General features: G+C 49.0%; 7 protein-coding genes across 7 annotated transcripts; 3 read left to right on the forward strand and 4 right to left on the reverse strand.

The window, feature by feature from the left end:
• Positions 1-369: 369 nt before the first annotated feature.
• Positions 370-992, forward strand: N7469_001940 (uncharacterized protein; the record flags this gene model as incomplete). Its single annotated transcript, XM_056640860.1, has 2 exons — positions 370-423; positions 639-992. The coding sequence occupies 2 exons, from the start codon at positions 370-372 to the stop codon at positions 990-992; spliced, it is 408 nt and encodes a 135-aa protein (XP_056503354.1).
• Positions 993-1,925: 933 nt separating this feature from the next.
• N7469_001941 (uncharacterized protein) lies at positions 1,926-2,222 on the reverse strand (the record flags this gene model as incomplete). The annotated part of the gene is made up of 1 exon (XM_056640861.1): positions 1,926-2,222. One exon carries the CDS (start codon positions 2,220-2,222, stop codon positions 1,926-1,928), a length of 297 nt encoding a protein of 98 aa, XP_056503355.1.
• A 346-nt stretch (positions 2,223-2,568) lies between these two features.
• N7469_001942 (uncharacterized protein) lies at positions 2,569-3,008 on the reverse strand (the record flags this gene model as incomplete). Its single annotated transcript, XM_056640862.1, has 2 exons — positions 2,569-2,937; positions 2,997-3,008. 2 exons carry the CDS (start codon positions 3,006-3,008, stop codon positions 2,569-2,571), a joined length of 381 nt encoding a protein of 126 aa, XP_056503356.1.
• Positions 3,009-4,669: 1,661 nt separating this feature from the next.
• On the forward strand, positions 4,670-5,095 carry N7469_001943 (uncharacterized protein; the record flags this gene model as incomplete). Its single annotated transcript, XM_056640863.1, has 2 exons — positions 4,670-4,784; positions 4,812-5,095. Coding segments are annotated over 2 exons (399 nt in total), but the record flags the coding sequence as incomplete, so codon positions are not given.
• A 4,177-nt stretch (positions 5,096-9,272) lies between these two features.
• Positions 9,273-10,327, forward strand: N7469_001944 (uncharacterized protein; the record flags this gene model as incomplete). The annotated part of the gene is made up of 2 exons (XM_056640864.1): positions 9,273-10,294; positions 10,321-10,327. The coding sequence occupies 2 exons, from the start codon at positions 9,273-9,275 to the stop codon at positions 10,325-10,327; spliced, it is 1,029 nt and encodes a 342-aa protein (XP_056503358.1).
• An 8,092-nt stretch (positions 10,328-18,419) lies between these two features.
• Positions 18,420-19,979, reverse strand: N7469_001945 (uncharacterized protein; the record flags this gene model as incomplete). The annotated part of the gene is made up of 1 exon (XM_056640865.1): positions 18,420-19,979. One exon carries the CDS (start codon positions 19,977-19,979, stop codon positions 18,420-18,422), a length of 1,560 nt encoding a protein of 519 aa, XP_056503359.1.
• A 3,543-nt stretch (positions 19,980-23,522) lies between these two features.
• N7469_001946 (uncharacterized protein) lies at positions 23,523-24,064 on the reverse strand (the record flags this gene model as incomplete). Its single annotated transcript, XM_056640866.1, has 2 exons — positions 23,523-23,951; positions 24,044-24,064. 2 exons carry the CDS (start codon positions 24,062-24,064, stop codon positions 23,523-23,525), a joined length of 450 nt encoding a protein of 149 aa, XP_056503360.1.
• Positions 24,065-24,486: the final 422 nt, after the last annotated feature.

A 24,486-nucleotide genomic window follows, 5' to 3' on the forward strand; every position in this document is an offset into this window, starting at 1 on the left:
TTGCGAGTACAATAGGATCATAGAAAGGATATGATTTCCCATCCTAAGCGGTTGTTAGATCGCATGAATAGGACACACAAACTGTAATCTTATTCAAGTCGTACTTCTCAAACGCCTTCAATATAATTCGCTTGAAATTTGTAGAAATATTCAGATCAAACTCACAGAGTTCTTGCGGATGTTAGCGATAGAGCGCTCACTGCACTGCGCTAGCTTTGCCATTTGCGATGTACTAAGTCTGTTTTTGCAGCATATCATATGAATAATCATCTTACGTTGCCAGGACTCGATGTTTCTTGCCATTTTGTCAGTGGTTTGGTGAACCGCAGTTGCTGGGTTGGGAGAAGTGTGAAAAAAAAAAAAGTCGCCATGGTGTTTTGGGGAGAGGGGCCTTTCGGGAAAGGGTTGTACGTTGGGGACAAGGTGTTTATTTTTGGATATAGGGAAGTGGTTATTTTCGGACATGTAGCAGTACATGAGTGCACGGTTGTATACTTTCGTCCTTGTTACCGCGTAAACCTGTAACAGGTTTTTAATACCAGGCTAACCAAACTCGGCTTAGTGTAGCATGTGATTAGGGTTTGAAATAGTATGCCTTTGTCTCCCGGTATGGAAGGCAATAACGGTCGACACTGTAGTCCCACACCCCGGAGCCAGCTTCGGCATCCTTCACGGACAAGATCAAACAGCTCGAGGATGAAAATTTTAACCTTGCCTTTGAGCTTGAAGGCACCCGGGCCCAAGTGGAGGAGCTGGAAAGCCAAGGTCGACAGTGGCAAGCAGAGATGCGGGATCGCCAGGAGGAACTTGAGGAGTGCAGGTCGTCAGCCTATGAACTACAGAGCGAGCTGGAGTGGGCCAGGCATGGGATAGGTGCGGCCGTGAAGGCCCTGGAAGGCACACAGTTGCTGAGGAAGGCAGGGGGCAGTGTAGAATTCGGCCAAGGAAGGTCTCGCTTTTCCTCACCGGCGTCGTCCTACGTAGAGGAATAGTAGGATCACTAACCATCCATTTCTCTTGAGTTCCACTACTCAATATTGCATATTCGAGAGATGGTCACCATGTGGAAGCGTCGAGACCGCGATGTAGCTATAGCTTTTCTTTCATGTATACTTACTAGGAGAAGAGGCTGCGTACGCCGTGTTGGGTACCAGACTCGCAAGTCACGGAATAATCAACGACAGCAATTACTCGCAATTGGATGGCAGCGCGACCGTTTAAGTATCACCTCTTCCTAGATTTTTTGGTTCTGTTTATCGATCTGTTTGTATTACCATGGCATGCGGACAGAATTTGACAACCCAGAAGCTGATCGTGGCCGGAAGCCACATCTCTCATGATATCATGCTGCCTACAACCATTGTCGACCCACGTCTTCATCCTCAATGCATCGCGATCCGAGCAGGAGGCCCTTGTCCGCATGAGATTCCAGCCGACAGCCGTGCCATCGCAAGCACCGAGCTTTTCCTGTCCTGCAAAACCAATCCGCAAAGCTTTCCATCTCGGCTATTGAACCGCTTGCTGTGTTCAGAATGCAGGAAATATATCAGTCGTCAAGGCCGAACGTCTTCGCTGTCACGCGTTTGGCCCGGCGACAGACTGTCCTATATCTCAGGATTACACTAGCTAGGTGTTTGAAAAAAGGTCTGGGGTGGGCATCAGCGCATCAAACGGGAAAGCCAACGACTCTGCATTTCATTAAACGATAGGATTCCGTTAGCCCCAAATGAAAGGTGGTGCTAATGCTGAGTGTGTACATAATAATAGTGACTTGTCTTCCTCAGTTCCTCCCAAACGACTGCGTGTGGGCACCATCACTCGTGGAAGCAAGATAGCCGAGTAATTAGGCCTCGCATAAAATGAAATGTGTCCCGAACACCATCCATGCCCTTTTTGCGTGGTCCATGAATCCCCTTGGTCCTTTGTCAGTTTGAGAGAAGCGCTGCTCGAAGGAAAGACTGGCAACTGACCTGTCGGGCGTTGGGTGGTAGATCGAGTGGGGTGCGAGAAAAGTCCTCTGGAGAGGGTGCTTGGGATCTTTTCGCACGGTCTCTTGGAATGTATTCCTCTGGTAACGCAGAGGGAAGGAGGCCGATATGGGAGATACGGTGTTCCTCCCGCTCCATCGAGATGGGCAGTGGTTCCGCTAACACTGAATGGAGCTTCCGTGTAAGGCTCTGCGGCTCCTCTGGACTTTGTGGGTCATGCAGACTGGTGCTCATTATGGTTAAAATCGCCTACGGATTGCTATGACAGCTCGACGTTAGGATCTTCTTGGAAGGAACAAGATGGGATTCGGGTTTTAATCTCGAAAGGGCCTAAGCCGGTTGATGAAAACAATCCACCAGTGCTGAAAATCTACAGAAGGCAGGGTCTACTTCTATGAAGAAAACGGTGGGTAGAGATTCTTTTTTGGAGTTTGGAGGGAGAGGAAATAAGGCAGTGTCAAGTGGATTAAGCAAATTCTAAAACGTATACTAGCAATGGAACCGGGATCCCCTGGAGTATCTGAATTGTTCATCCCTCCGGCGTATAGGTAAGCGATTGTAGAGACTGCGATTCTGAGCGTCACGCAGCTACAGTTTCCGGGCCAGACGGTTGACCATCGTCGCCTGTCGCAGTGGCCCCGCCATCTTTTGCGGGCTTTGATGGCTCCTCTTCGGCTTGCGTCACTAACGCGTTGATCAAAACCTCGATGGATTTGGGCTCGCTATCACTCAACGCCATTCCATGCTGCTTCAGCAGGTAGTCCGTGACGGAGCCGAGTCTTCGGTTGACATCGTAGAGTAACTCAGCCACTTTGACCGTCTCGTCTAGTTCAGCGCTTGTCTGTGCGTGCAATTGGCGAGCTGTGGTCAGCTCGTGTTCATACTTTGCGATGATCTTCTCGGACCGAACACAGCGCGAGTTCAGGGTTGCAATGGTGCGCAGTATTTCCTAATCATGGTCAATCAAGTCCTCCATCCATTGGCCCATGCATCAACAAGGGAGCGTACCGAGGTATCCATATCGATAAAGCTGGTGGTGGGGGGAGGAACTCGATAGCTCGCCATGGAACAGATCGCGAAGCACGAAAATATTGGACTTGACGCGTAATAGTCAGGTTGTCGCAAGATAAACCCGTACGGGGGCTTTTATAGATAGCCGGCTCGGGATGGAAATCTTCAGCTGCTGGTGCCATCTCCGTATCGGTCTGAACAAGCTCGATTTCATGATGGGTGGCCGGATGGGGTTGCGGGAGCATCTGTCACCCAACCTACCGCGGTAGGATGGAACAGAATTCTACGGGGTGTTGTACTCGACAGCCAATTGATCGTTGCACGTCGACCCAGTTACGATCCCGCTTAATCACAAAGAGCAAGTGGCACGTGAACGAAAATAATCCGATCACGACTGCTATCCATCGTATTGCTCAACCATGTATTAAACACAATCTACATATCCTTGCAACACTGCCTCCACGATTGTTGTATGCATGTTCTCACTTGGATCGTTACCGCGATCCATTTTGCTTATTGGGTTAAGTGGCAGCCACTTCGAAGGTTATCTCCTCTCCCCTTCTGGTACTTGAGTCTTTTTGTACATACAGTATTTCCGGAAATAGGTGTCACCACCTACAGTCATTTATTGTTCCCCAAACCCTATATGCCAAGAAACGCCAAGCCTTTTTGGGTCCAGGTTCGGAATATTAAATTCCCGGTTTCTTACGATTACTTTCTGTTTCGCCGCCACGTTACATGACACGTGCTTAATGGCGTATGAATGATACATCAGTCTTGCAGGAACTTTGAGAAAGAACAAACATACCAAAGAACTCTAGACAGTAGTGGATCTCGCCTATAGAGACTGTACAAATGCCTTTTCGATCCCTAATCACATAAAGCTGTCCATATTTTGCTACGCGTAATGAGCTCTCTTTGACTACCACGCACATATACATGCAGTTGGTCGTTACGTCCCAATGATTATTATAAAATCTCTCTCGGCTTTCCACCAAAAGCTATTGGATGCCTCTTCTGGTTAACTTACTAACTACCAAGATACCTTTCCTGCATATCAAAGGGATGGCTGAGTTCTAGAGTGAGTTCAACGTCTCATCGACGTCATCATCCAGCGAAAACTCACACTGTGGTCAAAATATCGGGAGACGGGGGCTTCAGAATAGAAAGAATGGCTCTCAACTCGTGAGTTATAACCTCATCAAGTCTTGTGACATCCTCACACTGTCTGTACTTTGCAGGAATGTGTCACCGTGTTACCACATGCAAGTGGAGCCCTGGAACTTGACGAGGATTACCAATTGTAGGTCTTGAATCATTAGACTTTCTCCCGAAGTCTGCTGTGGTGTAAACAATCGATCTATGTGGGTCTGGAACAAGATTTATTAATAATCGTCCTTTGGCTTTTTGGTTTGCTTGTGTTCTTATATGACCTATTGCGTGTTTTCATCTATGAGTTTGCCGAGCTAGACGCAAAATATACTCCACGTGCTCAGGCATCATGGCCCTCACCTCGTCTAAGAGTTTTGATCACAACCGAATCCCTTTGAGTGATATACCTCCTTAACGTATCACTTTGGAGGATATTCTGTCCGACCAATCACCCCGACCATACACATTCAATGCTCTTCTGGATTTCCTCACTCAGAATCTTTGTATTGAGACACTAGTTAGACTTTATCTCTGAAGCCAAAAACTATCGTCACGCATATGGCGTGTACTCAGCTTCTATCGACAATCACAATATAGTCCAGGACCCTACATTCGTCACCAAGCAGTGGAAGCGTCTCATAGCCACCTAGATATTCCCAGGGTCCCTAAATGCAATTAATCTACCAAGTTATATCCAGGATGCTTTACTCGGTATCATTGATGTGACGGGTTTTCCACCAAGTCCCGAAGAATTGAACCCTGCCATCAATCATGCTTATGAAATTCTGATAGAGGACGCACTGATCCCCTTTATCGGAAGCTTTCATTTGGCAGAAAATCAGCCTATTAATACAGCGTATCTTCCAGGCCAGATCCTATGCACCTCGAATCTTGGCCAAAGTTTTCCTCGGGTGTCAAACACGCCAAAGCAAAATGACTTGTAAAGTACTCCCATCCTATAATGAACCACCCAGTTCTCACTTGGATTTGTAGATCTTCACCAACTTTGACCCATGAGAAACCTAAACACTTCGGGGTATTTGAAGTGATATGTCGATTTACTGCCTATTCTTGGACGATAATTTATAAGGGGTTGGAGGATTTAAGAGGCCACGGTTGATTAAACAACTTGTTCATAACTCAATGGAACGGCAATTTACGAGGCATACTATATTATGCATCTCGAAGAAAGCAATTTTCTGCAAGAATGAGAGCCACCTCAGTTCTCACACTGGCTATTGATGATCCCGACCGCACAATATCGATAATATGCTGGACTTTATCATCATGGGAAGTTCGGATTGCCTCAAAGAAGCTTTCCACAAATTCCTGATAGTAAAGGAGTTCTTGTTCTGTTTTCTTTATATAGCTTTTGCGTCGTTTGTCAGAACCCGCATCGAATATGCAAATATAATTCCGCCTTTGGCATTCTGAGCACTGATTTCCCCCGGTACACTAAATTGTGGATTAACAATAATGAATGGCCAGGGTAAGTAGTATGTTCTCAAATTCCCTACCTTTGTCCGCCGACGCTGACATTCCCTGCAAGCGGTTGATGATCTCCGTTCAGTCTTTGTCTCTATTTCGATAGTTGAACTTTTGAATTCGGCAGCCACCAGCCCTTCCTGATTAGTTGTGGACCGAGGCCGAATGGGTCTGAAACGTGAAACAGGCATAGACTGGTGATACACGGTGGATGGTTAGGAAGAAGAGGACGATTAGCGCAAAGTGGGAAGTCATTTGTGACTGCTTTTCTATTTCACCCCCTGCTCAGATACTAGCTATGATGAAAGGGAGATTGGTAGATGGAATGTGGTCTCTACGACAAAGAGGCGTTTTTCGGTCCCACGGGTTGCTGTTGAACCCCCATACTATGAATTTGCAACCTTTTTTACAGAGAAGCATGTGATATCATGACTCGATACATCCATTTCTTCTACTGTAGTATTGGGGATCTTGGGAGGATACTACATTGACCAACTCGGGATTACACTATCCTATAACATGGGGGGTGGGCTTCTGGTTTTGGTGCTTCGGTATTTCTGTTACTGGTACTGTCTGAGGGTATATATCATCATATATATTACATATAGCTTCAAAACCTGTAATTTTACAATCTCAAGTGATTAGAACTTGAAAGAGTGGCTCTATGTCACTGGCATAGAAGCCAACCTTGGGCGGGTCCGAAATTTAGTGATGTTATCTTCAGTTTCGTTCAGAAAACATTGCAAGCTCCCAATAGAACCTTCGAATGATAGGGACTTAGTTTTTAGACCTTACAGTAATAAACATCTCTCCTGTTAAACCATAATCCGGTAAATTACGGTACAGTTATAAAACATACGAGGCTGACGTAACTTCTTCGAAAGTAGTTTAATGTATCTTGGCATTTAGGGTTCAGGGAACAACGAAAGATTGTAGAGGATGACACCGACTTCCGGAAATACTGATACCTGAGGTTTCATTAACTAATATTCGAAAAAATTTTCCCCTGCAGAGACTAAGACTTTCCACACAGCGTGTAATTAAAACGATTCTTACAATGGAATAATCTAGCCAAAAACTATCCTTGGAAATGATTGGCCATAATCTCGAAGATGTGTCCTATTCAGGTTTAGCTTCGCAACGTGTAAAACTCGAGAAACATGATGTGTGTCCAAAGGGGAAACTATTTTCGAATTTCTATGTACATCTAAACTTACCTGTCTAGACTATTGGATGCAATATTCGCCTTGAATTCCCTCAACTGCCGAAAGCAATGCTCAGATATGTTTACAATATCGCCCAAGTCGACAGTAAGCATTAGTATTGTAATACTGTGGGATGGTACCTTCCGGACTCCTTTCCGCCAATGAGACCACACAGGGAGAAAGTACCCCGCAAGCTCCGTGATGAAGTTGGTCGAACCCGCTCTGTGATTGGGCTGGTTACAGAGCCGGGAAGCTTCGAAAAGCGAACGCGACATAGGCCCATTTTTCACTCCCCGCATTTATCGAAAGAAACTTTTCCATCTCTTTACTGTCCATTTTGATTTGAACCTGAATCCATTGACTAGTGTCTTTTGCTTGCAGTAATGGCTACTTTCACAGTCAAGCAAATTATGGGCACATCCTTTCAGATTACCGAAAGGTATTCTGATTTACAGTTGCGAGGCCTTGGTGCCTTCGGAGTAATATGGTATAACCAAACACCTTCCCGAAACCTGCGATACATTCTTGACAAATTTTATGGGTAGTTCTGCAAATGATTCATTTACCAATCAAACAGTTGCTATCAAGAAGATTGGTAAACCGTTTAGCTCAATGGATTTAGCCAAGCGTACGTATCGCGAGGTACATTTGTTGAGCAAATTGCGACACGATAATGTACGCATCATTTGAAAGCTTAGAGATGGACAGAAAGACTGACTGTTGTAGTTGATAAACCTCAGAGACATCTTCATCTCACCATCTGAAGACTTGTACTGGACCAATTTCAAGCATTCTCCAACCTAAGAGTTACTAATCCCATTTTCCTTTTAGGTATGTTGTGACAGAATGTTTTATGACGGATCTTCGTCAACTTTTGCAATCTACCTCAAAGCCTCTCGAAGTCGAATTCGCCCAGTTTTTTACGTATCAGATCCTGGTGTGTTATCTTAAAGCTATACTTCAGTCGAACAAAACTCATTTGTCAAGCGAGGTCTAAAATACATACATTCGGCTGGTGTTCTTCACCGCGACCTGAAGCCAGGTAATATTCTGATCAATGACAACTGCGACTTGAAAATTTGCGATTTTGGATTAGCTCGAGAACAGAGTCACCAAATGACTGGCTACGTCACTACAAGGCATTACCGAGCGCCAGAAGTCATGCTGATTTGGCAGAGATACACTTCTGCTGTGGACCTTTGGAGTGTCGGCTGTATCGTGGCAGAAATGATATTGGGCAGAATTCTTTTCCCTGGAGAGAACCATGTACATCAATTCACACTGATCACCGAACTTCTGGGCAAGCCACCTAAGGAAGTCATGGGAAGGATTTACAGTAGAAATGTATGGTCAGCCTCAAGGCTAGAGTCTGAGGAATGGATACTGATTACAGTCATAGACTTTGGAACACGTCAAATCGCTTCCGGACCCAAAAACCCGCTCGTTTAAGGCCACCTTCCAAAATATACATCCTCAAGGTAAGCGCTTTATTCCATCATTCATCCATTATATTTCAGGCTATTAATGCCACAAGCCATCGATATATTGGAAAGACTGCTCGAGCTCGATCCGGAAAAAAGGATTACGGCAGCAAATGCTTTGTCTCATCCATTTGTTACAACCTATCACGATCCCGAAGATGAGCCAATATCTGATAACCAGCTTGATTGGTCATTTCTCAGCTCAGACCTTTCACGAGATTCTTGGAAAACGTTAATGTAGGCTAACTGAAACTTCACAACATGGCATCTTGAATCCAACTAACGTGAGAAAGGTACTCCGAGATTTTGGATTTTCATCGAAATCCCCTTGCCGCCACGAATAAGACTCCTGTGACGGATGATTCTGTCGATTTCTTCAAGCAAGTATGAAAAAAAAAAATCATTACAAGTCTATTCGCACTGCTCGCTTGGCCCCAGGAAGCCAGCAGGAAATAAATACGCTCTTGTATGAGAAACTAGTTTGGAGCCATATTTCGTTGCCACCAGCGGAAGTGCCAACCAAGAAACCCAGATGGGAATTGGGAAAGTGAACGTGGGGCAGTCCGGTGGTAGCCTCTCGCCTTACAGGTAATAAACATGGCTCCCGCTATTATGATAGTCCGGTAATTTACGGTATATCTTCAAACCGCTTTCAATACCAATGAGGCTCAACAAGCCTCTTCCATAAGTAGTTAGTGTTTCTTGGCATTAGGGTTCCAGAAACAAAGAGAGAGTGTCGGGGGTGACACCGAATTTCGGAAATACTGTATCACTCCAAGGTACTACATAGCGATACAATTTTTTGGTATCCTTACGCGATCAATATTTCGCTGTATTAAAATAGATCCATCATTGATCACTGTATCCTTTTGAGACGACGCCTGATCGACCCCGAATACGATTTGTGGAGAGCCACGTGGCTGTAATACCGATTTATTGTACGGTGAGCAATGACGGGACGGGCCGCGATGCGAACCCCTGAACCGCCCGACCGCGACGAAGGGGAAAATTCACCCCCGCGATTGAGACCGAAACGAACCACCAGACCACCAAGAAACTATGCCCAAGAACAAGAGATCGACAATGAACAGAGAAAGACGCGACCTCAGCAAAGGAAGAGAACCGAAACCGAGTCTCAGCCTGATGGGGCAAACTCGGATGACTCCGCGACCGAGAGCGACGACCTCGATGTGAGCAATTTGGTGAAAGAGATTGCCGAACTTAGGAGAGAAATCAGACTTCGAGACGAGCTGCACAAGGAAGAACTACTAAAGGCTAAAGCAGACTTCGGTGCTGCCCTCGCCGAGGTCCGACACGAGCTACAAAACCTGACAGATAGGACCCCGACATCGCAATGCAACTCCGAAGCATGCACCCAGAATGGTCACGATGAAATCCTCCGAGAGATCCAATCCTTACGTGAAGAAATCAGTGCTCCCGCTCTTACAGGTTCCCCGTCCTATGCAGATGTCGCCCGCACTCCCCCGCTCAGCCACCCGAGCAATATACGGAGTCTCTCGACATCAAACACAACACCAACCACGTTCACCGAAACACTCTATTGCACAATCGACACCTCCAAGATGGTAGAGAACGAAAACGAGAGAATGTCTGCAGGCTCGATTCGGGCGGCTGTCGAGACAGAGATCCGAGCAACGGCAGACCACACGCACTGGCGCTGTCGCGCCGTCACTGTGGATCCGAAGAATACGAACCGAATCCGAATAGCGTGCCGCGACGAAGCCGAACATCAGCTGGTCAAGAAAGTGGCGGAATTACAAATCGGCGCAGGAGCACGGGTCCTTCGGGATGAGCTTTATCCTATCAAAGTCGACAGCGTTAACAAAGCCGCAGTGCTGGATGACAAAGATGAGATCCGTGCCGGAGTAACAGCCGCTTTCAGTGAGGAAAACGAAGCCACCGTAGCGAAAATCGCATGGCTTAGCAAGAAGGAGAGCGCAAAGGCATACGGGTCAATGGTCGTTTACCTCACTAAAGGCAGTGACGCACGCAGACTGCTAGCCGACGGGTTCTTCCACGCTGGAGGAGAGTCCGGCGTGACCAGCACTTTCGAGCATCGACCTCGACCGAGGCAATGCTACAACTGCCAGGAGATTGGGCACAAGGCTTTTCAGTGCAAGAATGCACAGAGATGCGCAAAGTGCGCCGTAGAAGGCCATCGCCACAATAGCTGCGACCAGACAGTTCTGAAGTGCGTTCCATGCGGGGGCCCTCACGAATCGTTCAGCAGGTCTTGTCGGAGGCTCTACCCGCCACACAATGAATAAAACGCTCCGAGTGATGCAACTGAATGTGAGGAAACAGGGTGCAGTGCATGAAAGCTTCATGAATGACAAGGATACTGGAAATGCAGTGGCACTAGCAATCCAGGAACCCCAGGCGAGGAGGATTCAAGGCCGGCTCTTGACCACCCCGATGGGACATCATAAATGGACTAAGATGGTTCCCTCCACGTGGAGGGAAGGGAGATGGGCGATCCGAAGCATGCTGTGGGTCAATAATGAGGTGGAAGCGGAGCAAGTGCGGATCGAGTCCCCGGACCTAGCGGCGGCCGTCATTCGGCTTCCCGAGCGACGGATCTTGATAGCATCGGTTTATGTGGAAGGAGGCGATGCCGCTGCGTTGAACGACGCATGCGATCATCTCAGGAAAGCAATCACTAAAGTACGACGAGACTCGGGAACGGTGGTGGAGATCATGATCATGGGGGACTTTAACCGCCATGATCAACTGTGGGGAGGAGACGAGGTGTTCTCGGCCAGACAGGGCGAGGCGGATCCGATCATCGATCTCATGAATGAATTTGGACTCAGCAGCCTGCTCAAACGAGGCACCAAGACATGGCACGGCGGAGGATATTCGGGGGACTGCGAGTCGACGATCGACCTCGTTCTCGCCTCGGAAAACTTGACGGACTCGATGATCAAATGTGCGGTACATGGAGCAGAGCACGGCTCAGACCACCGGACCATTGAGACGGTCTTCGATGCTCCTTGGACAGCTCCGAAGCAGACGGAGCGGCTGCTTCTGAAGAACGCACCGTGGAAGGAGATCAATGTCAGAATCGCAAGAGCGCTAGCTGTCACCCCCGTGGGAGGATCCGTACAGCAGAAGACCGATCGGCTTATGTGCGCGGTATCGGAAGCGGTTCGTGCGTTGACACCGAAGGCCAAACCGTCACCGCACGCAAAGCGATGGTGGACGGCGGACCTGACGCAACTTCGTCAAATCTATACACATTGGAGAAACCACGCCCGTGCAGAGCGACGGGCAGGGCGAAAGGTGCCGCAGCTGGAGGACATGGCCGCGAGCGCCGCGAAGCAATACCACGACGCGATTCGGAAACAAAAGAAGAAACACTGGGACGAGTTTCTGGCCGACAACGACAACATCTGGAAAGCGGCCAAGTATCTGAAAGCAGGTGAAGACGCAGCCTTCGGGAAGGTACCGCAGCTCGTCAAAGCAGATGGAACATCTACTACCAATCAGGAGGAACAGGCGGAAGAACTTCTGACCAAATTCTTCCCACCGCTACCCGACAGCATTGACGATGAAGGAACGAGACCACAAAGAGCGCCTATAGAGATGCCGGCCATCACTATGGAGGAGGTAGAGCGACAGTTGCTCGCAACGAAGTCATGGAAGGCGCCAGGTGAGGATGGCCTGCCGGCCATCGTGTGGAAGATGACCTGGCCGACGGTCAAACACCGGGTCCTTGATCTCTTCCAAGCATCACTGGAAGAAGGTACTTTGCCGAAACAGTGGCGACACGCAAAGATCATCCCGCTGAGAAAACCGAACAAGGAAGACTACACCATTGCCAAGGCTTGGAGGCCGATCTCACTGCTCGCAACATTGGGCAAGATCCTGGAATCGGTGGTAGCAGAAAGAATCTCGCACGCAGTGGAGACCCACGGCCTGCTCCCGACCAGCCACTTCGGGGCCCGAAAGCAGCGGTCCGCGGAACAGGCACTCCTGCTTTTGCAGGAGCAGATTTACACAGCATGGCGCGGCCGACGGGTGCTGAGTTTGATCAGCTTCGATGTCAAAGGAGCCTACAATGGGGTCTGCAAAGAACGACTGCTCCAGAGAATGAAGGCGCGAGGAATACCAGAAGACCTTCTTGGTTGGGTTGAGGCGTTCTGCTCCCAACGGACAGCGTCCATTCAAGTTAATGGGCAAATCTCTGAGGTCCAGCACCTGCCACAGGCTGGACTTCCTCAGGGTTCGCCCCTGTCTCCAATCCTTTTTCTTTTCTTCAACGCCGACCTCGTACAGAGACAGATCGACAGCCAAGGAGGAGCAATCGCGTTCGTGGATGACTTTACCGCGTGGGTGACAGGACCAACTGTGCAGAGTAATCGGGACGGTATCACGACCATCGTCAATGAAGCGCTCGACTGGGAGAAGAGGAGTGGGGCAACTTTTGAAGCGGACAAAACGGCAATTATACATTTCGCACCCAAGGCTCGCAAAGTAGATCAAGAGCCATTCACTATCAAGGGACAGACGGTCGTGCCTAAGAACAAGGTTAAGATCCTCGGGGTCCTGATGGACACGCGATTGAAGTACAAGGAACATATTGCCAGGGCAGCGTCCAAAGGCCTGGAGGCAGCGATGGAGCTTCGACGACTTCGAGGTATCTCCCCAGCGACAGCGCGGCAGCTGTTCTCGTCGACAGTAGCCCCAGTGGTGGACTATGCCTCGAACGTCTGGATGCACGCCTTCAAGAATCAAAACATGGGACCGATCAACAGGGTACAAAGAGTAGGAGCGCAAGCAATTGTGGGCACATTCCTCACCGTGGCGACCAGCGTAGCGGAGGCGGAGGCCCATATCGCCACGGCACGGCACCGATTCTGGAGACGAGCCGTGAAGATGTGGGCAGACCTCCACACACTGCCAGAAACCAATCCTCTGCGCAGAAGCACAGATCGGATCAGGAAATTCAGGAGATACCACCGCTCGCCACTCTATCAAGTGGCGGACGCGCTGAAAAACATCGACATGGAGTCACTGGAAACCATCAACCCTTTTACACTGGCACCATGGGAAGAACGCGTGCAAATGGATAATGAGCCCATCTCGGAGGGATCAACTGTACCAGGCGGATCAATGCAGATCGCGTTCAGCAGCTCGGCGCGGAATGAACTGGTCGGGTTTGGAGTGGTGATCGAGAAACAACCACCACGCCAGCGGAAAGTGAGACTGAAGACCTTGTCTGTCACGTTGAGTGCGAGAACAGAGCAAAATCCATTTTCTGCGGAGCTCGCGGCAATGGCGCACACATTGAAGACACTCATGGGACTGAAAGATTTTAGGATTACACTGATCACGAGTAACAAAGCGGCAGCTCTCACGCTGAAGAATCCGCGACAACAGTCGGGTCAGGAATTTGTCTGCCAAATCTACAAGCTGATGACAAAACTGCAGAAAAATGGAAACCGGGTCAGCGTCCGGTGGATTCCTACAAGTGAAGACAACAAACTTCTAGGTCTGGCGAAAGAACAGGCCAGAGCTGCAACACAAGAAGATGCCGCTCCGCAAAAACTGGTCCCTAGGATGAAATCAACAACCCTGAATATAGCGCGGTCTCAAGCTGCCCTCAGCAGTGAGCTACCCGAGAACATAGGAAGACATTCCAGACGAGTGGATGCCGCACTTCCAGGAAAACACACGCGACAGCTGTATGATCGATTATCGTGGAAAGAAGCCAGCGTGTTGGCCCAGCTCCGCACGGGTATGGCAAGACTCAATGGATATCTCTTTCGTATCAATGCCGCCGAGACAGACCAATGTGCATGTGGACAAGCAAGAGAAACGGTGGACCACTTTCTTTTTCGTTGTCGGAAGTGGACCGCGCACCGAACGGAATTGCTGCAATGTACCCACACTCACCGAAGTAACATGTCCTTCTTCTTGGGAGGGAAGTCACCCTCCGATGATCAAAAGTGGAAGCCGAATTTGGAAGCAGTGCGAGCGTCAATACGATTTGCGATCGCTACGGGCCGGCTTGAGGCCACCTAGACTTGCCGACGAGCTGATAGAATACCTCTTCTTACTAACCCCCAGCGCCTTGTGGCAGATGATAGACGCGCTTCAACTGCCGAGGATAGGATGTTGAACACTTGAAGAAGCACCTTCAAGCCAGTCTACTAACCAATACTAACCCACAGGGACCAGCTACGAGATTAAAAACTAAGATGCCAAATACGGAAGGAGATACTGTATGGGCTCCAAGGAGACACGGCGTATACTCAAACATGCATGTACTGGTAGATTAGTGATAGTTGCCCTTTCGGTTCAGCCGCCGGGCGTTAATGAATTGTGTGTGTGTGTGTGTGTGTATCACTCCAACCTCTCGACGGCCATAGCAGCGCCACCAAATTCAACCACATTCCATCATGCCAAAGCTACTTTCCCGGATAACGAAGTTATTCGGCCTCGAGGTAGTCCATGTTGTCGTGGTCCGTCGATCACGTTACGGGGCCCTTCGCTTCTTACAGTCGACTTTTCCTCCTGACCACCCTACGGTAGAGTTGGCTTAGGCCCGTGGAATCGTTATGGAGCTAATGCTTCGACAGGAAATCACTCTGACACTTGCTGACGATGAATGGAAGGCTGTTCAAGAAGCTACTTACCGTGTGTTTTAGCCTCAATACCTTATTTGCTCTGGGTAGATACATGGCATGATGAACGCATTTCGCGCTCTCGGACTGGCAGCACTTCAGGAGTCGGAAAGCTCTCCACTCCCGGGATTCCAGATAGGAACTGATATTTCATGCTATGTACTGTCACATCATTTGGTTGTCAGGATGCGGCGGCAGATGGACAAGGGAGGCAAAGAGACGTTTGACATTTGCTGCCTTTCTGGACTGTTTCATTGGCTATCTTTCTACTGTACATAATTTTTAGGAGCATAATCATGCATTCGTAACTGGCTGAGTGGAACGCTGTTACAACTGTTAGAAAGAATACAACACGTACATAGAGCATGCTTAGAGAGCCTGTACTAAGATCTCGATCGGTTTGACCACTCACCTGGGAAACTCCACTCCCGCAAAGAAAGTCCTCACTATAAAAGCTTCGATTGGATCTCATCTGAAGCACTTCTATCTTAGACTGCTTTCCACTTTAGTCTTTGTTCTTAAAGATACGTCTTCATTGTCATGATTGATGCATTTTACACAGAGATAGTAAATTGGTGGTTGATTGCTGCGTACGAGATACTACAAGCCCCAGATCAAATGGAATGAGCTCCATCTATCGGACAAAAGTTCCAATCGTTTTCCGGGCCCGATCGGTACGAAACCGTCTGGACTGATCTACAAGGCTGGAAGAAATGGAAAAACTTGTCTTCCTGTTCTCAGGATTCCTGCTCGTCCAAGGTATTCGGCCAGGCAGGTGTCGCCTCAAATGGAATAAACTTTGCAAAGCTCGACGCGACCTTTCCTTTCGTAGTATATCTGCCCTTGAATTTATTGTCATCATCATTGTAAGATTGCTGCTGTGTTGAGAAGATTCGCTCCTGAAACACATTCCAGCTTGGAACCCAGAGCTTCTGGTCCTCTGTCAAATAACCACCGCCTTCCACTCAGAATTCATGATAAATGTCGTCCAAGGCGATGCGGCAATCAGGCTGTTGCACCTGTCTAGGTTTTTTCTCGGCCAGAAGGAAATGCAAGGTTTCCGAGCCCATCGCTACCATTGTGGGAATACAGTGGTGAAAAGACCTTTTCGTGGTAGATTTCAGTCAGCGAATGCGTCCCAAAACATAATTATGGGGTATCCCTACCAGTTAGTACCACAGAAGATATCGAATTTTGTCGAAAACCGATAGAATGAATGGTCTATTGCCGCATTAGGATCAACGGACTGCAGATGTACCGTGTGCCATACCATGCAGGGTAGGAATACCTGAGATAAGAGCTTTTAGAGCGACGGCCTAAAAGAATTGGCGTATTACGAAATATACTTCGGAATTAATTCCAAAGAAGGCCAGGTCAGACTGAATTCGAAAGCTACTGCACCTCGCATGATTGTGAAATGTGCACAATTGATCTTCAATTTAACGATGCCATTGGCTTGGGATCGGACTAAATGACACCGCAATGTATTAATTCCACAACTCACAAGCATTGATGGTGTTTGGAGGGGGGTGATGAATAGGGAGTGACGAATTGGAAGTGATAAATTGGAAGTGAAGATTGGCAGTGAAACATTAGGAGTGAAGAGTTAGGTGTGGAGAATTAGGCGTGGTGAAATGGAGTGCAGAATTAGGAGCTATGAATTGGAGTGAGGAATTGGAAGTGAGCAATTGGAAGTGAGCAATTGGAAGTGAGCAATTGGAAGTGGAGTATTAGGAGTGGAGAATTAGGTTTGATGAAATGGAGTGCAGAATTAGGAGTGATGAATTGGAAGTGATTAATTGACAGTGAAGAATTGGAGTGCAGTATTGGGAGTGAGGAATTGGAAGTGAGGAATTGGAAGTGAGGAATTGGAAGTGAGGAATTGGAAGTGAGGAATTGAAGTGGAGAATTGAGGAACAATTGCCGGGATTCCTTCAAAGAGGCCATCCAAGAAAAGGAGAAAAAACAGTTCGTTAGGTCTCTTCAAGTCTAATCAATTGGCCTTTCTTTACACCTTACACTGTAATCGAGCGACGACAGAAGAGCTTACCAATATTGCATGCAAAAGGAAGACACTTTCGGAACGACCTCAATCTCTTCAGAGATCTCGATGTGGAAGGTCGAAGAATGTGTTCTATCGAGTGACGAAGTCCCTATTATCAATCACTCATCGTTCCCGAAGGCCTTGGTGAACATCCAGATATCTATTTTCCGCTAGCCGTGCACCATCGGTAAACAAATGTTGATACATACAAGTCACACATATTGTACAATAACTATGAAGTTCTAACTTTCATTAATTTACAAAGTGTCCAATATGACGCGACACAGTAGCTCCCAAATTGTGTTTCTGATACTCTGTATACTTGATCCCAGAAATATATATCACACGGTCCCGTTGAATGAACCCCGGAACCTAGAACCGGCCTTTTCCGATAGCTTAGACATTCATTGATATGTCGCAGATATATGAATGAACTCCACTTTACATAAATGCGAGCCTACCAAGCATTCTGAACGCCGAAGCGACCACATTTTCGGTCCCCCTTCTGACAATACCCATCTTGGCGAGAAGTGACTACCAATTGTTTCTCTCATGGGCGAGAGAGCCGCGCACGGCTCAGCGAGTCCAAGATGTTTTCGAGCGGGCGGAACGGTTGCCGATGGTCTTCCTTGTAGGGCTATCCCTTTCCCCACGCTTCATTCCCACTCGTGCTAAGGAATGAGTCGAAGACGCTGTGGACCACCCTTTACTATTATTGGGGTCCACGCTATCCCCCCCTAGACTTCATTTGCCAGGAAACGAATCAGTCTTCGTTGAATGTGACATGCTGTCCATGGGCCCGAGAAATGCAGGCTCCTCATACATACAAGCTCAGGCTGAGAATCGTCGGGTAAGTCATTGCCCCGGCAAAGACGTGTAGACGGTTGGGCTCGACCAAGTTTCTCTCCACGTGAATCAAGTCACGTGATATAGAGAACAAATTAAAGGGCCTCGACCCTTTTCCTCGCGTCAGCATCAACGACCGCATTAGCCTACTACCCCAAGGAAGGTGAAGTTGGGGAAATACCACAAATGAACATCCTTCGGTACCAAAATACCCCGCACAAGACGCTCGAAACCACCCACTAGCTTCAATCGGTGAAAACCAGTGTTGCGCCAATGCTGCCGGAAGAATTCCGCAATCAACCGATAGAGTCTGGCTGAACGACGTTCAGTTCTCCATCTCGTGTGCGCATAATGACCGGCATTCTATAAGCGTGTCCATAATCCAGTCCTCCTTTTCGGGGGAGCATGCACTGTCTCCACCAAGCAGAAGGCGGAGAAGAATGTGATCGAGGGCTCGGTAGAACCTGACCAGACTTGGGAAACAACTAACGACGTAGCTTCCTAGCGCGTCAACCATCTTCTCTTGGAAGGCCGTTCGATTCCTGTCATCGTCAGTCTTAGTTCTTCCACGCAAGGTAGGGGCCTGAAACGTCTAGAACGAACATCTGACATGCCAATTTTTCACTGGGAAGCAGAAGTACGCCAAACCCGAGAAGGCTGGCGATTCTCCACCATCGGCCTCCCCAGCGGCATTGGTCACTCAGCGCATCTCTATCGATCTTCCGCGGCGAACGTGGAGGGCTCAATATGAATGCCAAAATGTTGTCCCGCGCGATGGTCGAGATGCTTCTGCCTCGTCGGGCGATCATTACCGAACCGTCATGCTCGGCGCTCTGCAGTTGATTGACATACATTTCGAAATGTCGATACAACCAGACCTGGATGAGCCGGCGCCTCACCTCGCCGCCCTTGGCCGATTCATTTCTTCTCGAGATCAACCGGCGGTAGCCTGCAACGCACGCTTCTAGGTAGTGTCCATTGGTCGATGTCATGGCCTCTGGCAATGCAAAATGCGTTCGGCTGCTCCAAAAATCAATGAACTCCGCTAAAAAGCCCTCCGTGGTCACATGGCGGATCAAATCGTCGCCGCAGTGGATGACTTTTTGGAGTTGCTTTATAGTCAAGCCTTGCCCGTTTTCAGGGCACAGTCCCAATTGGGTGCGGTCCATCATACCCGCGCTACCAGGAAGGCAATTTCCTCTGGTGGTCTGCTCCAGGAAGGGTTGTGGAGACTCCGGTAGGTCGGCGGGTCTTGCCGTTGACGCTGAACGTAGGATATCCCGTCCTTCGGTCCTGTGTGGGGGTTGCCCACTCGCTGCAAACGCAGCCCAGCTCACGGGAAAGACGTCGGTGCCTTTCGCGGCTTTGACGCTCCCTTTGTTGGAGCCTACCTTCGATCCATTGTCCGGGAGAATGCAAGAACTTGCGGCTGGGGTAGAGTGATCGGCGGATATGTCCAGGATCGCGGTTGTGCGCATATACAATGCCTGGAGGACAGTGGATAGCACACGAAGGTGGTACCCCGGCAGAGGATTGGCGGCTGCGGACTCTTTGTGTTCATGGAGATGGGCCATGAGAGCTCGATGGGATAGAAATAGTGGCTTGGGGCTGCCTATGGAACCCGAGGAATGCAGAATCAGAGCTATGCCTCCCGGGTCACGATGCTGCGCAGAAGCCACCAGCGGCGTGTTCACCAGGCCCGTGGAGGGATAGGACGACTGCTCCGGAGATCCTCCCCGCTCATTTTCGAGGATTTCGTCAATTATAGCCTCGCTCTCGCGTGCCGGCCCATGGATAATCGTCTCGCAGCCGACGGATCTCAGCAAGGACTGACAGTTCGAGCGGGAAAGTGCGGGCGAGACCGTCATGGGTGTGTAGCCCAGTCGCCCAAGAGCGAAGAAAGCGATGACCATATTCAAGTCGGGACGGTCCAGCAACGCCACAATGGGATGGGTGTTCATGGACTCCCAGATCTCGAGGTCAGATTCTATTTGAGAACTAGGAGCTTTGTTCACACGTACCGAAGGTAAGCCATTCGACACCAGCATCGCAGTCGCTTCGCCTATCATTCTATCTAAATCGCGCGCGGTGTAAAAATGGGGGAGATACTCCGTCATCTCTTGGGCGACGACATTCAATGATGGGATACTGAATAGCCTCTGCTGCACGGAGACGGATCAGGTCGTCGAGAGTCTCTAGGTTGCCAATACCTTGCGACGAGAGTGTTGAAGGACGAGAAGAATCGCTTTGTTCCATAGCATATCCGCCGCATCTGCATTCGCAGGAGACTGTTGGGGGTGGGAGTTTCTGATGACGGTGTGATGGTTGTGCAAAAGCGACGGTTCTCTGGCCTGCCCCTTATACCAGTAAATAACTAGCAGGCTCGGTAATGTCCTTGTAACCGAGAATTGAACACTAATCACGATCACACATTGTGCTAAGAAAGATTGCTACCAGTCGCGTAGAATATCTGTAGGTTTGGCTCTCAAACACGGAGGAATGGATTGATCACCCCGATCCATTCACTTGTCGTCCCGATCTACTAATCGCTAGCAAGTGATTAATCACTCCCGACTAGTCAAACCTTGGGAGGAATTACTCACCTGGAGCAATTACGCGGAAAAGGACGAATAGACTTAGGCTGCGCATTACAGTACTCTGGTCAGGTCAGGAACCAATTGCAGGGATTATACCGTGCAGACTTGGTCACTGCTCAGTTACACGTATGTATCTATCGATGAAACCCATTGACCGATCGATGGCACGCGGAGTATAGTCCAGCGTCTTCCTGAAATAGATCCGCCAATGCAGCCCTGTACAGTACCGTATGCTTTCGATGATTTGAGTTTACATTTGCAGACATTTTGTATGTAGCGTGCTAGCTCTTTGCAGGAGATATATGTATCAAAGCACAGAATGGAATCTACAGGAGCGAAGCATGCCGCTTAGAACTTCGAATACTACCGAGCATACTATCTTTTCAAGGCTATACTTTGCGACATGTAACTAGATTATATAGGGGTAATCTTACAGTACAATTATGGGAAATGGCCAACAGAATACAACGCATTTATGATATTACGCCTATTGCATAGTCTCGGAATTCTGTAACAGGAATCCTAGGGGGGAGGAACGGGCCAAAGACAGATCTTAGCTTCTTCAAATCGATTATTTGAATACTGGTCCCAAGCACCACGGAGAGGTGTCTGTCTATTCGCTGGGGTGAGATCTGACGTATGAGGCTACGCGGGAGCACTACAACGCCTGGGTTTCTCAAGTCCAGACAGGGGAGATCAAACGTATGAGGCTACGCGGGAGCGCTACAACGCCTGGGTTTCTCAAGCCCAGACAGGGGAGATCAAACGTATGAGGCTACGCGGGAGCACTACAACGCCTGGGTTTCTCAAGCCCAGACAGGGGAGATCTGACGTATGAGGCTACGCGGGAGCACTACAACGCCTGGGTTTCTCAAGCCCAGACAGGGGAGGACAGAACTTGTTCTGAATCCTGACCTCCAAAAAGCTGGGAATGAAGACGCTTTTATACCCCGGGGCGGTCAGAACGGCCGATATACATGCATAATCACTTCAGTCTGTGCTCATGGCCCTAACAAAAGGGATCAGTAACACCTTGATCCATGTATGTTCATTGATGATATCAATACTGTCACCGCAGTTCGCACCACAGAGGCATAAACCATTGGCTTCACTGCTGTGACTGATTAGGCCTCCCTGAGTAGATTAATCAAGGCTGTGATATATTTCTCAATTGAATCAAACTAATTCTCCCAGAGCTTCTCTCATAGCTTTTGACCACGACCGCCATTTTTCATGCTCTTTGATCCAAATCTTTAATTACTCACTTCCAATTATTAACTTCCAATTCTTTACTTTCAGCTACTCACTTCCAATTACGCACTTTCAATTACACACTTGCAATTACGCACTTCCAATTACTCACTTCCATTTGCCACACAGCCCGGATTGGATGATGAGGCTTCTCTCTATTGGCATTATGTCTACTGCAGGAAGATGAGCTGGAACCAGACTGAGTGTATGGGCAGATGGTCAAAACGGACGAGCAGCTCCCTCTAAGAAAGAACTGTAGTTAATAGCAGATGAATGATATACTCTTTTCTTATAGATACGCACAGGTACCTCACCGGATAGTGACATGGCTGGTACAGTACAGTAAAGAACATCTCGGATGTGTAGCGGGAGAGTTGTCGTAGTTGACGGCGATATCCAAGCCAGGCCGCGATCGCCTGCGCCCGAGCCTTCCAGGGGCTTACGCTTTAGAGCGGGTCCGGCGGTCCCCACTTACGAGACTAAGCTTGTCCGGTGTTTTTCAGAATTTCCGCTAGTAACTGATCGAACCGGATGGCTCCATGACCCACATGATCGCCATGCCGCTCTACCGAGGCTGCTGTCAGCCCTTTACTCTGCGCACTGATATCGTCACGTGAAATCGCAGTCGAAATCCTCAACGCGAGGACGCGATGGGATGGTTAAAGTTCAGACGAGGGACCGGCTCAAGCTCGGTCGTCATCTGGAAAGGGGATTCTACATGGACACTTACGCACATAGGTGGGCGTCGAACAAAGAGCTGGCTAGATAACAGCGCAGGGTCCATTTGCTGATGAACCCAATGCTCGGCACGAACTTACCCAGGACAGGCGATCTTATGTTCGAAGTGGTAAGCGCCTCAAAAACGGCGTTCTTACGCCTAAACCTAGCTGATGCGGAGCCTGGGGAGGGGCACGCAGAGAACGCATCGCTGAGCATCAGCCGATGTCGGCTAAAGCAGCACGTCAACAACAAAAGTACTGCCGTGGATTGATCCGCAGTCAGAATGGGCTTAGTACGGGTCATACCTGTCCAGAAAAAAGATGTTGCGGATTGGATCTCAAGACCGGAACTCCAGGTACCATCCGAGGAAACGTCGACTCCGAGTGATGAATTCGAATACGCCGGCAAAGAACAAATGACCCCTTTGGCACGGATTAATCTCCTCTGCGCTTATCTTTCCACCATAAAGGCAAGGAATACCCCAAATCATGTACCCTGGAATAATCGTTGGAAGTTAGTCTCCTCGGCAGCTCCTCGATAGGCCCCTCGTGCTGAATCAAGTCGTTTCAACATCACTGTTGTCCGTTCATCCCTAACGGCTTATTATGCCACGAGAGGCTCCAGCTTCCCGGCCTCGGGCAGCAGCGTCTTCGACTCGAGGCACCGCAAGGACGCGAGGTGCAGCGGCGCCATCTGCTCATGCAGGTCTTCCCTACCCCCCCCGTGTTGGCAATCCTCCCCGTGTTGGCAATCCTCACCGTGTTGGCAATCCTCCCCGTGTTGGCAATCCTCACCGTGTTGGTAACCCTCCTCGTGTTGGTAACCCTCCTCCATCTGGCAACCTTCCTCAATCTGGCAACCTTCCTCAATCTGGCAACCAGGGAGTGCCGCGGCAGCCACCGGTACGTGATCAGCCACGAATTCTCATGCTCAGAAATCATGCTAATGTCCGAGGTTCCGCGGTAGCCACCACCTGAGCAGCCGTCGAAAAGTGGTCAACAGCACCTCGATGAGACGGACATCCAAAACCCTGTCCATAAAGATTGCAGGGTCATCTTCCGGAGGGCCAACCAAGAACGTCTGGCATTGATTTCACAACTTGAGCAAAAAGGCCTGGAAGCTGCCAATAAAGATCGCCAATTCAATCATGAGAAGACTCAACTTCATGCACAGACACGAAGGCTCAATATGGATCTGCAAAAGGCCCATAACGACATCCAGGCCCTGGAGCAGGAGAAGCTGGCCCTGCAAAAGCAACTGGATGAGTCCAGCCCCGACCTCCAGTCCTACGTGCCACGGGTCGAACATGAGCAAGTTCTCGACGAGCTGGTCACGCTTTCGGCCGCCGTGACAAAGAAGATCGAATCGAACAAGGACGCATCGCAGAATGCTTCCCAGACCAAGGAAATGCCGCCGAGCGATGCTCTCCATGACGACTCGTGGACCAATGTTGATCTCAATATATTCGATAACACGATCGATCCACATCATCTCAACCCCATGTTGTCTACGGCCGATGGTCTGCCATTGACGAATTTAGACAACTACGGGGGAAATACTTGAATGGAGACTGCGCAAATCTAGGATAGTTCTTTGTGAAATCTATACCGTACCATTGTCACTCTTGATTCCATGATCGTAGAGGTCCGGTCCGTATCCGGCATAGGTGTCGTGCCCATCTCATATTATCAACCACGAGCCGCTCAAACTCAAAGGGACCGGAGCGAAGCGTCCGCTGTCGATCGTTGAGTCTGCAGATCCTTTCGCTTTCATTGGTCAGCGTGGCTCGGCTTACCTCCCACAAACAGCAAGGAGCGACGTTCTAGACTCGATTGTCTCATGGCAATAAGAAGAACCGTTAGAACTAGGGCTTGGTCAACCGGTGTCGCACAGCTTCAAGCACCCCTTTCCCCCGCCCCTTTCCCCATCCGTGCTACTGGGGCGTCCTGTGCACGATCCACTGCCAGCTGCCTACAGCTGCAGCAATCTTCAACCGACTTATGCTGTTTCGAGATCGCTAACACTGAGAGTAGACCTTCTCGTAGCAAGTTCCGTA

The sequence above is a fragment of the Penicillium citrinum genome (assembly GCF_028827155.1).
Source record: "Penicillium citrinum strain IBT 23319 chromosome Unknown utg000002l:1.0-3833315.0:1.0-3834789.0, whole genome shotgun sequence".
In the NCBI taxonomy this organism is placed as follows: Eukaryota; Fungi; Ascomycota; class Eurotiomycetes; order Eurotiales; family Aspergillaceae; genus Penicillium; species Penicillium citrinum.